Source organism: Electrona antarctica (assembly GCF_951216825.1).
Source record: "Electrona antarctica genome assembly, chromosome: 6".
NCBI lineage: Eukaryota > Metazoa > Chordata > Actinopteri > Myctophiformes > Myctophidae > Electrona > Electrona antarctica.
This window is the reverse complement of record NC_136811.1, coordinates 56,481,895-56,498,260: the sequence shown is the minus strand read 5'-3', so window position 1 is coordinate 56,498,260 and position 16,366 is coordinate 56,481,895. Positions and strand designations below refer to the sequence as shown.

At 45.6% G+C, this 16,366-nt stretch overlaps 1 protein-coding gene across 1 annotated transcript in view; it reads right to left on the bottom strand.

Annotated features, from left to right (window-relative positions):
* Nucleotides 1–5,201: 5,201 nt before the first annotated feature.
* lin37 (lin-37 DREAM MuvB core complex component) overlaps nucleotides 5,202–16,366 on the bottom strand; it is a 23,023-nt gene continuing 11,858 nt past the window's right edge. The window contains exons 7-9 of the mRNA XM_079503974.1: nucleotides 15,028–15,162; nucleotides 7,771–7,841; nucleotides 5,202–5,466 (exon numbers count right to left, since the gene is read on the bottom strand). Of these exons, the coding sequence (XP_079360100.1) occupies nucleotides 5,379–5,466; nucleotides 7,771–7,841; nucleotides 15,028–15,162 (294 nt within the window). The 3' untranslated portion in view covers nucleotides 5,202–5,378. The remainder of the gene's footprint in view (nucleotides 5,467–7,770; nucleotides 7,842–15,027; nucleotides 15,163–16,366) is intronic.

Here is a 16,366-nt window from a genome sequence, read left to right as displayed (position 1 = left end):
ACAGAACAATGACATCACACATAGCCTACTAGCCTACTGGTAGACAGAACAATGACATCACACATAGCCTACTAGCCTACTGGTAGACAGAACAATGACATCACACATAGCCTACTGGTAGACAGAACAATGGCAACCAGAATAACGCGTTCTGAGTGAAACTCCTCCCTATTAGGAAGAGAAATCTGTGAAAATCTGGGAACTAAAAACACTCCTTGGGAGGAAAACGGCCATAGCCGTGATGAGGTCAGCACATTTGGTCAAGTGGATATGGCCTAATTTTTTGGTGCAAAACTAATGCTTGGAATTGATTCAGAATCATGAAAACCCCCTAGTTGCATGTCACATGCTACTTAAAGAATGATGAAATTTGGACTTTGTTGCCTTATATAGGATGTTAAGGGTATGGTCACATATTATGCTAATAATTCAATTTCCCCTGGGAGTTGAATTTCAATCTTTTAGTACAATACAGTACAGTACAGTATTAGACACCTTTAGTGAAGACATTTCTTGGTAACGATTTAGTTCCCAGATTGGTCAAATACCTGATAAAATGCCCTTACTATATGCACTGGCCCTATTGCATTTTAGTTTTATATTTGTGACCGGCAAAATAATTCAGTGTTTTTAATGTCTTTTATTAAAACCTGTGATCATGCTAAAAGTTGAATAATAAACAATAAACTAACAATGGGAATACCAACAGTCCATGAGCCAGAGCTCCACATTGACCTAATCTGAGTTCAATCCATGAGCCAGAGCTCCACATTGACCTAATCTGAGTTCAGTCCATGAGCCAGAGCTCCACATTGACCTAATCTGAGTTCAGTCCATGAGCCAGAGCTCCACATTGACCTAATCTGAGTTCAGTCCATGAGCCAGAGCTCCACATTGACCTAATCTGAGTTCCCTGATGTTTTTTGCCACAATGATCACCAAATGAGTAGGAAAAGCCACACCTATATTACACTGTTTCAAGTATATGATGACCCTTCCATAGGAGTCTTTTGATATTTATTCATCACACATTTTGTTATTTTCACCTATAGGTGACACATTTTAAGAAATAGTTATTTTATTATCAGCATGAAACTTCCCCAGTTTTCTGAAATTGCACATTTAAATATGCAAATTTGGCATTATATATAGGAAAATATGGCAGAATTTGCAGGGGTCATCCCTATGTTCCCCATGTTCTATGTTCCCCAGGTTCTATGTTCCCCAGGTTCTATGTTCCCCATGTTCTATGTTCCCCAGGTTCTATGTTCCCCTGGTTCTATGTTCCCCAGGTTCTATGTTCCCCTGGTTCTATGTTCCCCAGGTTCTATGTTCCCCAGGTTCTATGTTCCCCAGGTTCTATGTTCCCCTGGTTCTATGTTCCCCAGGTTCTATGTTCCCCTGGTTCTATGTTCCCCATGTTCTATGTTCCCCAGGTTCTATGTTCCCCTGGTTCTATGTTCCCCATGTTCTATGTTCCCCATGTTCTATGTTCCCCAGGTTCTATGTTCCCCATGTTCTATGTTCCCCAGGTTCTATGTTCCCCATGTTCTATGTTCCCCATGTTCTATGTTCCCCAGGTTCTATGTTCTATGTTCCCCAGGTTCTATGTTCCCCTGGTTCTATGTTCCCCATGTTCTATGTTCCCCAGGTTCTATGTTCCCCTGGTTCTATGTTCCCCATGTTCTATGTTCCCCATGTTCTATGTTCCCCAGGTTCTATGTTCCCCATGTTCTATGTTCCCCAGGTTCTATGTTCCCCGTGTTCTATGTTCCCCAGGTTCTATGTTCCCCAGGTTCTATGTTCTATGTTCCCCATGTTCTATGTTCCCCAGGTTCTATGTTCCCCAGGTTCTATGTTCCCCATGTTCTATGTTCCCCATGTTCTATGTTCCCCAGGTTCTATGTTCCCCATGTTCTATGTTCCCCAGGTTCTATGTTCCCCATGTTCTATGTTCCCCATGTTCTATGTTCCCCAGGTTCTATGTTCCCCAGGTTCTATGTTCCCCTGGTTCTATGTTCCCCAGGTTCTATGTTCCCCAGGTTCTATGTTCCCCTGGTTCTATGTTCCCCATGTTCTATGTTCCCCATGTTCTATGTTCCCCATGTTCTATGTTCCCCAGGTTCTATGTTCCCCATGTTCTATGTTCCCCAGGTTCTATGTTCCCCATGTTCTATGTTCCCCAGGTTCTATGTTCCCCATGTTCTATGTTCCCCATGTTCTATGTTCCCCAGGTTCTATGTTCCCCATGTTCTATGTTCCCCAGGTTCTATGTTCCCCAGGTTCTATGTTCCCCTGGTTCTATGTTTCCCAGGTTCTATGTTCCCCACTTAATTACCTTAGGGTTTAGGGTTAGCGTTAGGTTTCTGTTTTAAGGACTTCAGTGTTTTGTACTATACAATTGTATGTATAAGTACAGAACAAAGAATGTTTCACTAGTATGTAAAATCACTAGGTTTAGGTTTCTGGTTTAGGTTTATTCTAAGTGGGGAACAAAGAACCTTTTTTGCATGGTGGGGAACATAGAACCTGGGGAACATAGAACCAGGGGAACATAGAACCAGGGGAACATAGAACCAGGGGAACATAGAACATGGGGAACATAGAACCTGGGGAACATAGAACCAGGGGAACATAGAACCAGGGGAACATATAACCTGGGGAACATAGAACCTGGGGAACATAGAACCTGGGGAACATAGAACCTGGGGAACATAGGTACGCTCCCAATTTGCATAACTAACCAGAATCAAAATCGGAAAATGTGATATTAGCCATGAGGCAACCTTCTTATTTAACGTCGTTTACATGTTAACCCCCCCCCCCCCCCCCCCACCACACACACACACAAGTGATACTTCTGTCCCTTGAATGAACACTTTGGATTGACACACACACACACACACACACACACACACACACACACACACACACACACACACACACACACACACACACACACACACACACACACACACACACACACACACACACACACACACACACACACACACACACACACACACACACACACACACACACACACACACACACACCTGAAATATTAAAATGTATCAGCATTGTTGAAAGTAGCAGAACAATTGTTAAATTGGAAGAAACAGTTTAATTTGAATTGTTACAAGTCAGCAACGTGTGCCAAACACATCCAATCCCTGAATTGTATTTTTCAAATTTAGTCAAAACTCAAATTCATGTCAAGACACAGACCTGAAAGTATCCTTATAAGGAATTCCTACCAAGGAAATACAATAAAAAAATGACGTAGTTATTTTCTTCTTTTTACTTTGAGGAGTGCCAGCCCCTCCAATGCATGGCTGGTATAGCCTGGCTAATAAGCCAGACTAATATCACACAACACTGTCGCGGTATATCAGTCTGGGCTGGCTCCACTTGGATTTCATTTCCCGGGGAACATTTTCTCTTTGACGCAATTGGTCAGAGCTACTGTCAGTCAAAGGTCTCAAGCATTGAACGTCACTGTACCAAAGCCCGCCTATATTGCATACCGTGTCCCGATTGGTCCGACCTGTTCTCTGCTGTAGGAAAGAGGCGTGCTACTGAGCCTCGCCAGACCGTAATCCGCTGGTAGGCAACTTTTTTTTGCCAACGGCTGATTCGGTCTGGTTTATTAACCAGGCTATGGCTGGTACACGTTAGGCTGCCCGTTTTGGCCAATACTGACTTATGTTACATATTACGTTTAACGTTATATAAGTTTTGGGAAAAGTTTTTTATTAACTCAGAAACAACGCATAGCCAACTATCTTCCCAGGACCCTTCCCAGGACCCTTTCCTGGGTCCTTCCCAGGACCCTTTCCTGGGTCCTTCCCAGGACCCTTTCCTGGGTCCTTCCCAGGACCCTTTCCTGGGTCCTTCCCAGGACCCTTTCCTGGGTCCTTCCCAGGACCCTTTCCTGGGTCCTTCCCAGGACCCTTTCCTGGGTCCTTCCCAGGACCCTTTCCTGGGTCCTTCCCAGGACCCTTTCCTGGGTCCTTCCCAGGACCCTTTCCTGGGTCCTTCCCAGGACCCTTTCCTGGGTCCTTCCCAGGACCCTTTCCTGGGTCCTTTCCAGGACCCTTTGATGAATTCAAAAGCTTTTCCAGGAATTTGACCGTGGGAACCCTAAATAGATCACAGATTTTGTGACAATATCATATAGCCTTTATTTTACATTTTGCTTAACATTTTTCTTAACTTAAAAAAACCCCAACAATGTTCAAGATCACAATCTGCCTGTGGGTCGTGCGCTAGTAGATCATCTATTTTTTAATTCCTTTTTTGCCAATTATTTTGTAAGTATGAAACAATAATTGAATAAAACTAGAATGGAAACTTACGTGAGGGATTTCTAAATGGACACTTAACTGTGAGTGTACAAATGGAACCAAAAGGACCCTTAAAGCTCTGTAACTGTGAGTGTACAAATGGAACCAAATGGACCCTTACATGTCTGTAACTGTGAGTGTACAAATGGAACCAAAAGGACCCTTAAAGCTCTGTAACTGTGAGTGTACAAATGGAACCAAATGGACCCTTACAGCTCTGCTTTTTGAAGGGATAAAGTTAGTCTTTTCGCAGGCAGCTGATGAAGCCAAGCGTCATACTGGAAAACTGTGATTAAGCTTGCGGCCGTACTGTAGAACTTTGATGATCAAGCTGGCGGTCGTACGGTAGCTAGCTAGCAGGTCAAGCTGGCGTCAGGTTGTACGTAGCTAGCAAGCAGGCCATACTAGCGGTAGTACGGTAGCTAGCTAGCAGGTCATACTAACGGTCGTACGACAGCTAGCTAGCAGGTCATACTAACGGTCGTACGGCAGCTAGCAAGCAGGCCATACTAGTGGTAGTACGGTAGCTAGCTAGCAGGTCATACTAGCGGTCGTACGGCAGCTAGCTAGCAGGTCATACTAGCGGTCGTACAGTAGCTAGCTAGCAGGCCATACTAGTGGTCGTACGTAGCTGGCTAGCAGGTCAAGCTCGCAGTCGTACATAGCTAGCTAGCAGGTCATACTAGCGGTCATACGGCAGCTAGCTAGCAGGTCATACTAACGGTCGTACGGCAGCTAGCTAGCAGGCCATACTAGCGGTCGTACGGCAGCTAGCTAGCAGGCCATACTAACGGTCGTACGGCAGCTAGCTAGCAGGCCATACTAGCGGTCGTACGGCAGCTAGCTAGCAGGCCATACTAGCGGTCGTACGGCAGCTAGCTAGCAGGTCATACTAACGGTCGTACGGCAGCTAGCTAGCAGGTCATACTAACGGTCGTACGGCAGCTAGCTAGCAGGCCATACTAGCGGTCGTACGGCAGCTAGCTAGCAGGTCATACTAACGGTCGTACGGCAGCTAGCTAGCAGGCCATACTAGCGGTCGTACATGTCCTTCATCTCTTTGAGGATGCGAATGCTCTCGCTGTAGCGCAACTGATTCTTGTTGGACGACTCCTTCCATCTGAAACAACAGGAAATGACAATAAAACGTTTTATTTGCACATCGTTACTACAAAGCTCCCCAGGGCATAGGGGCGAAAATCGCTAGGTACCACCTGACGTGGCGACGCGATTACATATCGATTTGATTCATCCCGATTAATTGGGGGTCCATGGCCAAATACAGAACACCAATAAACACTCAGGCCAGCTCCTCCCCAACAAACTCTTAGAAACATTAAGCAGCTTTCTTTAAAAATAACGACTTCTGTAAGTCGTTATTCATGCAAAATAACGACTTATTCATGCAAAATATATATATTAATGACATAAGATATCAGATAAGATATCAATATTAACAAATAATGAAATACATGGGCAGGGTTTTGGTTGAGGTCAGCAACACTCTGAATTGTCTTTATTATTTCATTTTCAGTTACTGAGGTGTCATTAAGGAAGCTTGGGGTCAGTTCTAGCACTTTTCTGTTTGTTTGCAAACACATTAAAGGGACACTTCACCCTTTTTGCCAAAAAATATATATCAATGACGTTTATAAGATTTAGAACACTTTCCTGGCATTATGTTTTGTGTAATCTCTGGGTTTAGATATTTTAGATTAACGGGTGGCTCTGACGTCAGAGACACTCTTCCGTATTGCTACCGGACTACATTGTCTCCTCACTGCAGCTATAGACCAGCCCCACGGACACTGTTCCACCTACCTACAACCTTCGTTGACTCCACCCCCACATGCGCATTTGTTATTGTGTTTGTGTCATGTTGCCGTCGTCAGCAGAGCAGCACCAGAGTATACAGAAAAAAACAACTCAGAGGAGACGTGCTGTGTAGTGTTGCCACGAATCCCCCCCCCCCAGGGCTGCCGAAACAATGTGTACCAGTAACTTCACAATTACAACGCAGCTTTGGACGCACATATAGACAGATGTCTGGAAACAGACGAAATGTTTTTATAATCGTCATGGGGGCCCGATCCGATTATTTTCGTTTCACACTAAACCCAAGCGTTTAGGTTCTAAACACTTACTTGTAACACTTTTTAAACGTGTTAAACGTGCCATGATTGCAGGCTAGTCCTGTCCGCCTCGACAGGTTCTGTAGAACTGTCGCTGGGACGGCGGAAGGTCCACCCCCCACCCCGTCATTCTAATGCACTGGCTTTTAGAGAACATTCTTGTGTAAGTAAAAAGAAAAAAAAACGTACTGCATTACTGTGTCCTTTTCCATTGTAAGATGCAACCAATGTTATTTGTCAAGGGTTCCCAACCGATCGTACCGTATTTGGCAACTAAAAGACCTGTCCCGTAATGAACCGATACGGGACGCACCTAATCCCGTATTTTGGGCTCGTGGAAAAATGACGTTTGGTCATTATGGCGTTATGGTGATTCTCAGTCACTCGCTCCCATGCAGTAATAAGAAGGGGCAGCCGACTGAGCTATAGGAACAGGAAAGCAAGACACTGAAACCTGGTGTCTGGAAGGGCGCTAGGCTCAGCTCATTGGTCAGTACTCTTCATAGGCATGCAGCAGAGCCAATCACTATGCAGTATCGTATCTTAGCAACTATTTCACCACGCTCCGGTCCACAACATTGAAAAAACAAATGGATGCTGTTGACAGCCAAAACTCTTATCTACCTCAGAGTCAGAAAGTTCTAGTAGTGAGATAGAACTAAAAAAGAAGAAAAACTAAGTGCAGAGCTGAGTGGGAAAAAGGTGGATTTTTATGAAACAAAAGCTTTGCAGTTTGAAAGTGGATATTCAAGATTTCCCTACAGCTGCAATGTTGGTGAGTTTAATGTTGTTTAATACAAGCAGATGCAAATTGGATGAATGGGGAGTTAATGGATGGTTTATGGCAAGTCACTTCATATCATTATAATAAATCTAGAGTTGGGGGGGGGGGGGATTCGTGGCAACATAGCGCGTCTCTCTGGTGCTGCTCTGCTGACGACGGTGAACAGTGTCTCTGACGTCAGAGCCACCCGTTAATCTAAAATATCTAAACCCAGAGATTACACAAAAAATAACGCCAGGAAAGTGTTCTAAATCTTATAAACGTCATTGATATATATTTTTTGGCAAAAAGGGTGAAGTGTCCCTTTAAGGTGTATGCACAAGTGTATGGCAACATCTTGGATTCTATGAGGTTCATACTTCTGTCGTATGTAAGTAAGTCATAAGTACATTTTAAATGAACATACTTCTGTCGTATGTTCATAAGTAAGTCACAAGTACATTTTAAATGAAAACACGTCTGTTGTATCTTCTTATGTAAGTCACAAGTACATTTTAAATGGACATACTTCTGTCGTATCTTCTTCCAGCGCTCCATGTGTTCAGAGATGAGAGACCCCGGGATGGTGCCAGGCTCCACCTGACAAGATGACAAGGTGATCTTTAGTGTGCCAAGACATCAGAGACACATACTGACCACCTGTCCACTGTACCAAGACATCAGAGACACATACTGACCACCTGTCCACTGTACCAAGACATCAGAGACACATACTGACCACCTGCCCACTGTACCAAGACATCAGAGACACATACTGACCACCTGCCCACTGTACCAAGACATCAGAGACACACACTGACCACCTGTCCACTGTACCAAGACATCAGAGACACATACTGACCACCTGTCCACTGTACCAAGACATCAGAGACACATACTGACCACCTGTCCACTGTACCAAGACATCAGAGACACATACTGACCACCTGCCCACTGTACCAAGACATCAGAGACACATACTGACCACCTGCCCACTGTACCAAGACATCAGAGACACATACTGACCACCTGTCCACTGTACCAAGACATCAGAGACACATACTGACCACCTGTTGTGGTGGAGTATTCTCTCCCACTACACTGTTCACTGTACCAAGACATCAGAGACACATACTGACCACAGATTACACACACTCAAAGTCAGTTTGAAAACATGACCAACTAGATAAAGTGCCCCTCGGGGCACAGGTCTCCACCAGGGCAGGTCAGGTTGTGGTCTCCTGGTGGCGCTATAATAGGACAGGTCTCCACCAGGGCAGGTCAGGTTGTGGTCTCCTGGTGGCGCTATAATAGGACAGGTCTCCACCAGGGCAGGTCAGGTTGTGGTCTCCTGGTGGCGCTATAATAGGACAGGTCTCCACCAGGGCAGGTCAGGTTGTGGTCTCCTGGTGGCGCTATAATAGGACAGGTCTCCACCAGGGCAGGTCAGGTTGTGGTCTCCTGGTGGCGCTATAATAGGACAGGTCTCCACCAGGGCAGGTCAGGTTGTGGTCTCCTGGTGGCGCTATAATAGGACAGGTCTCCACCAGGGCAGGTCAGGTTGTGGTCTCCTGGTGGCGCTATAAAAGGCCAGGTCTCCACCAGGGCAGGTCAGGTTGTGGCCTCCTGGTGGCGCTATAATAGGACAGGTCTCCACCAGGGCAGGTCAGGTTGTGGCCTCCTGGTGGCGCTATAATAGGACAGGTCTCCACCAGGGCAGGTCAGGTTGTGGCCTCCTGGTGGCGCTATAATAGGACAGGTCTCCACCAGGGCAGGTCAGGTTGTGGCCTCCTGGTGGCGCTATAATAGGACAGGTCTCCACCAGGGCAGGTCAGGTTGTGGCCTCCTGGTGGCGCTATAATAGGACAGTTCTCCACCAGGGCAGGTCAGGTTGTGGCCTCCTGGTGGCGCTATAATAGGACAGGTCTCCACCAGGGCAGGTCAGGTTGTGGCCTCCTGGTGGCGCTATAATAGGACAGGTCTCCACCAGGGCAGGTCAGGTTGTGGCCTCCTGGTGGCGCTATAATAGGACAGGTCTCCACCAGGGCAGGTCAGGTTCTGGTCTCCTGGTGGCGCTATAATAGGACAGGTCTCCACCAGGGCAGGTCAGGTTGTGGCCTCCTGGTGGCGCTATAATAGGACAGGTCTCCACCAGGGCAGGTCAGGTTCTGGTCTCCTGGTGGCGCTATAATAGGACAGGTCTCCACCAGGGCAGGTCAGGTTGTGGTCTCCTGGTGGCGCTATAATAGGCCAATGTGAAAAGGGTGCCATTTCTTCTTACGCCTTGGATTGGATGATTTTAGGAGCACCCCCTGCCCTTTTGGCAATGTGCCCTTTTGAAAAATATTTTTGCTGTTTCATCATTTACAAGGAAGCAACTACACAAGCAAAACCTTTCATTTAGATCTGTTCTCAGGAAGTACTGAGAGAGAGAGACTGCACACAAGACTGCCATGACACCCTGTCTATAGACCGATTCAGAAACGGGTCTCATGGTCACAGGCAACGTATTTCCAGTAGGCAGAGACACAAGGCTGCTCTACTTTATACCTCATACTTTAATGCTTAGTATGAGGTATAAAGTACAGCAGCCTTGTGTTCATAAAACAGAAAGATTGGGTATTGGGTAAGACTGACGTTATGTATCTTTCAGGACCTTTCACTGCTTTGTCTCAACCATTACTATATGGCTCTGGTCTCAGCCACCGCGGTAGATATTTTGACATTCCGGTTTTTATTTTTTATTTTTATGTTGCCACTACTGTTGGAGCAGCCATAAACTACACAGGTTCATCTCTACTGTTGGAGCAGCCATAAACTACACAGGTTCATCTCTACTGTTGGAGCAGCCATAAACTACACAGGTTCATCTCTACTGTTGGAGCAGCCATAAACTACACAGGTTCATCTCTACTGTTGGAGCAGCCATAAACTACACAGGTTCATCTCTACTGTTGGAGCAGCCATAAACTACACAGGTTCATCTCTACTGTTGGAGCAGCCATAAACTACACAGGTTCATCCCGATGTTCTGGGCATCTTTGTAATGTTAGTGTTAGTAAAAAGCAGGTAAAAGAGTAACGCTTGAGGCAGACTAAGGGCCTTGCCTAACGGCTCGGGCTGTTAGCCGCGCAAGTTTGTGAACGATATAAAACTTTCCTTCGTCCACATTGCGGTTATGTTAATTATTATGCTGTATAGAGCGTCGCAGTCCCGCCCCCTACCAGGGCCCAGGAAATGATTCTCCGTTCATTTTCCTCAGACATTTCAAAAAGTTACGCGGTTACGCCGCGGACAAAGCCAACTCGAGTCGTGACAACTCATGACAACAAACACAATATTTTGGACCAAACAAATAATTACAAAGAATAACTTGTAACCTGCCGTTTTTTTCTTCTTTCTAATTATTTGTTCCGTCCAAAATATTGTGTTTGTTGTCATGAGTTGTCACGACTCGAGTTGGCTTTGTCCGCGGCGTAACCGTTTTAAATAAATACTTTCTGAAAAGTCTATGAGGAAAATGCAACACATCACACATGGTGCGCAACACATCTGAATGTCAGATAATTGCTTGTTTAGATTGATTCCACCTGCTTTCCAGATTGGTAATCACCATAATTTATATCTGTTCTCCAAAAATAGCTCCTCTACAAGCTCATGCATGCGGGCTGCAGATCGGCTATTTTTGGAGAAGAGATTTATAGACATTATGTGCAAATATAAAATAGCTGTGATGTAAGTGGTTATGGTGAAATAAACCATTAACACTGGTTAGTTTGGAGGGGGCGAGGGGACTATGACATCACCGTTTCAGCAAATTAAGCGGCATTTGCTATACACACGGAGATGAGAAAATCGCGTCTCCAAACTTTCCCACTCTGGAAGGTGGTTTCAAAATTAGCCGTTTAAGTCCCCCAAAACGCCGTCTCCATGTGGCAAAAAGGGCAGATCGGCTAATTACTTGCCCAGGTAACTCAAAATACGTCCTCGTGTGTACACCACCTGACATCAGTCACTTTTCCATTCACTGTAGTAGAAGGAGGAAACCGCAGATACGTCTACAGGAAACCGCAGATATGTCTACAGGAAACCGCAGATATGTCTACAGGAAATACGTTGCCTGCGACCATGAGACCCGTTTCTGAATCGGTCTATATGAACGATGTCGATGTAACAACAGGTTTTAAATTATGTTAATGCTAGAACACTAAACTTAACTTTGCTAAGCCATTACTAAACCCGGATGGGGCAAAATCTGTGAAAAATGTGGGTATTAAAAAATAACGGAGCTTTTGGAACTTCTCCTTTTGTCCACCCATTGCTGGGACATGTGAGAATGGTCCAGTAAAAACAAAAAACGAAAAAAATCCCATTGTGGGTGTATGGGATTTATCTATCACTAAACACTGGACACCTGCCTGGAGGAGAAACCAGGGATTTATCCATCACTAAACACTGGACACCTGCCTGGAGGAGAAACCAGGGATTTATCTATCACTAAACACTGGACACCTGCCTGGAGGAGAAACCAGGGATTTATCTATCACTAAACACTGGACACCTGCCTGGAGGAGAAACCAGGGATTTATCTATCACTAAACACTGGACACCTGCCTGGAGGAGAAACCAGGGATTTATCTATCACTAAACACTGGACACCTGCCTGGAGGAGAAACCAGGATTTATCCATCACTAAACACTGGACACCTGCCTGGAGGAGAAACCAGGGATTTATCTATCACTAAACACTGGACACCTGCCTGGAGGAGAAACCAGGGATTTATCTATCACTAAACACTGGACACCTGCCTGGAGGAGAAACCAGGATTTATCCATCACTAAACACTGGACACCTGCCTGGAGGAGAAACCAGGATTTATCTATCACTAAACACCTGCCTGAAGGAGAAACCAGGATTTATCTATCACTAAACACTGGACACCTGCCTGGAGGAGAAACCAGGATTTATCCATCACTAAACACTGGACACCTGCCTGGAGGAGAAACCAGGATTTATCCATCACTAAACACTGGACACCTGCCTGGAGGAGAAACCAGGATCTATCTATCACTAAACACTGGACACCTGCCTGGAGGAGAAACCAGGGATTTATCTATCACTAAACACTGGACACCTGCCTGGAGGAGAAACCAGGGATTTATCTATCACTAAACACTGGACACCTGCCTGGAGGAGAAACCAGGATTTATCCATCACTAAACACTGGACACCTGCCTGGAGGAGAAACCAGGATTTATCTATCACTAAACACTGGACACCTACCTGGAGGAGAAACCAGGATTTATCTATCACTAAACACTGGACACCTACCTGGAGGAGAAACCAGGATTTATCCATCACTAAACACTGGACACCTACCTGGAGGAGAAACCAGGATTTATCCATCACTAAACACTGGACACCTGCCTGGAGGAGAAACCAGGATTTATCTATCACTAAACACTGGACACCTGCCTGGAGGAGAAACCAGGGATTTATCTATCACTAAACACTGGACACCTGCCTGGAGGAGAAACCAGGATTTATCCATCACTAAACACTGGACACCTGCCTGGAGGAGAAACCAGGATTTATCTATCACTAAACACTGGACACCTGCCTGGAGGAGAAACCAGGGATTTATCTATCACTAAACACTGGACACCTGCCTGGAGGAGAAACCAGGATTTATCTATCACTAAACACTGGACACCTGCCTGGAGGAGAAACCAGGGATTTATCTATCACTAAACACTGGACACCTGCCTGGAGGAGAAACCAGGATTTATCCATCACTAAACACTGGACACCTGCCTGGAGGAGAAACCAGGGATTTATCTATCACTAAACACTGGACACCTGCCTGGAGGAGAAACCAGGATTTATCTATCACTAAACACTGGACACCTGCCTGGAGGAGAAACCAGGATTTATCTATCACTAAACACTGGACACCTGCCTGGAGGAGAAACCAGGATTTATCCATCACTAAACACTGGACACCTGCCTGGAGGAGAAACCAGGGATTTATCTATCACTAAACACTGGACACCTGCCTGGAGGAGAAACCAGGATTTATCCATCACTAAACACTGGACACCTGCCTGGAGGAGAAACCAGGGATTTATCCATCACTAAACACTGGACACCTGCCTGGAGGAGAAACCAGGGATTTATCTATCACTAAACACTGGACACCTGCCTGGAGGAGAAACCAGGGATTTATCCATCACTAAACACTGGACACCTGCCTGGAGGAGAAACCAGGGATTTATCCATCACTAAACACTGGACACCTGCCTGGAGGAGAAACCAGGATTTATCCATCACTAAACACTGGACACCTGCCTGGAGGAGAAACCAGGGATTTATCCATCACTAAACACTGGACACCTGCCTGGAGGAGAAACCAGGGATTTATCCATCACTAAACACTGGACACCTGCCTGGAGGAGAAACCAGGGATTTATCTATCACTAAACACTGGACACCTGCCTGGAGGAGAAACCAGGGATTTATCCATCACTAAACACTGGACACCTGCCTGGAGGAGAAACCAGGGATTTATCTATCACTAAACACTGGACACCTGCCTGGAGGAGAAACCAGGGATTTATCCATCACTAAACACTGGACACCTGCCTGGAGGAGAAACCAGGATTTATCTATCACTAAACACTGGACACCTGCCTGGAGGAGAAACCAGGATTTATCTATCACTAAACACTGGACACCTGCCTGGAGGAGAAACCAGGGATTTATCTATCACTAAACACTGGACACCTGCCTGGAGGAGAAACCAGGATTTATCTATCACTAAACACTGGAGGAGAAACCAGGGATGTGGGCGGGGAAACAAACCTACCTTCTATGATGTCACTGAGCATCATGAAGGTACTGAAAGACCCGCCCACCTCAGACATAATTATGTCACTGAGCATCATGGAGGTACTGAAAGACCCGCCCACCTCAGACATCAGCAACATTATGATGTCACTGAGCATCATGAAGGTACTGAAAGACCCGCCCACCTCAGACATCAGCAACATTATGATGTCACTGAGCATCATGAACATAGATATATATAAACTCTAGATAGCTCACCCGCGCTGTTGGCCAATGGAGAGCGACGTCGTTACGTGGCGGCCATCTTACCTCGGGACACATAACATTGTGTCTATGGGGCATGTACTCTTAAATGACCATAACTTGCTCAATTTTCAACCGATTTTCAAACGGTTTGGTTTGTTATAAACGTCAGAGACGTCCGCATACTTATATGATTTTATACGACGTTCATATAAAAAACATAAATTAAGCAGATAAGCGTCCTGAATCATAGCCACGTTGACAACGTTTGTAATAAACCAACCCGTTTGTAAATCCGTTAAGATTTGAGCGAGTTATGACTGTTTCTGTTTGAGCTGCCATTGAACATACTGTACTGTATCCCCGAAGTAAGATGGCTGTCGGGTGAACGACGTCAGAAACTCCGCCTTGAGCCATCTAGTGTTTATATATATCTATGATCATGAAGGTACTGAAAGACCCACCAACCTCAGACATCAGCAACATTATGATGTCACTGAGCATCATGAAGGTACTGAAAGACCCGCCCACCTCTGACATCAGCAACATTATGAAAATATAATTAGATACATTAGCTGCGCCATCAGCACCTTTTACCAAGCTACAAAAGCTGCCAACGCAACTCGTACACATCGATGGTCCATGGGTGACCTGTTAAGTGTGTGTGTGTGTGTGTGTGTGTGTGTTTGTGGTTACCTTGGTAAGCACAGGTTTGTGGGTGTGGTTAGGGATCCTCAGATTGACAGGCTCTCCAGAGGGACTGAGAGGAGAGGAGGACGGAGGAGGAAGACGGAACACGCTCTGAGCCTTCCCGTTCAGCATGTCTGTAGCCTGGAGGGAGGGAGGGACACGCACGCACGGGAGGGAGGCACACGCATTTAGGCATTTAGCAGACGCTCTTAATCCAGAGCGACTTACATTAAGCAATAACAAAAAGCATGGCATACATCACATATATAAAAAGTAGTTATCATGAATCATGCGTAAACTAAGAACGTAACAGTGGAGTATCTATGTAAACTATACATACTATACTATATAATATATTATACATGTGTACTATAAAGTGCTATGACTACATAAAGTGCAATTCTAGAGCTGTCTACGTAACAAGCTATAAGTCTGTTTAAAATACTATCTTTTGGAGCCAGAAGGGACAAGAGTTTGGGACGTGTGGAGCGCTGTCCCGGCGTACCTCCAGCTTCCCTGCGTTGGCTGATCTGAGTGCGCGGGAGGGTTTGTAGGGTACGATCATACTTGTGAGATATGGGGGGGCCATGCCTTTGGTTGCTTTGAATGCCAGCATCAGAGTTTTGTATTCTGTGCGGGCAGCGACCGGGAGCCAATGGAGGGAGCGGAGAAGGGGGGAGACGTGTGAGAATTTTGGCTGGTTGAAGACCAAGCGGGCTGCGGCATTTTGGATCAGTTGGAGGGGCTTAAGTGCACATGCCGGTAGGCCAGTAAGGAGGGAGTTGCAATAGTCAAGTTTTGACAAGACTGTTGTCTGGATTAGGAGCTGGGCTGACTCCTGGGTGAGGAACGGTCTAATTCGTCGTATGTTGTAGAGTGTAAACCTACAGGATCTAGTGACAGCTGTGATGTGTGTTTTGAACGAGAGCTGACTGTCCAGGACAACACCAAGGTTCCTGGCGCACGCACGCACACGCACACACACACACACACACACACACACACTGCAAAGGGCAGATATGACATATGTGCCCAGGTGATGGTCGTTGATGCTCATTAATGGTTAATGTGGTTAAACGCTAACGTGACATGGATGCGTTCCAGGTCTCAATGGATTAATACATCAAGGAATGTAATTATGTCAAAAGTAATGCTACTTTTTTTGCTTGGGGGGGAGGATAATCTTTCTGCAGACTCTGCTAAATGCCTAAATTGTAAATTGTAAGTCACACCCATGGGACATTTACATAGAGATAACAGGAAAACAGTGCATCAAGGAGAGAACACCAGTGAATCTCTGTGTCCGTCCACACCCATATTCAATACATGTCTTAGGCCTACTGAT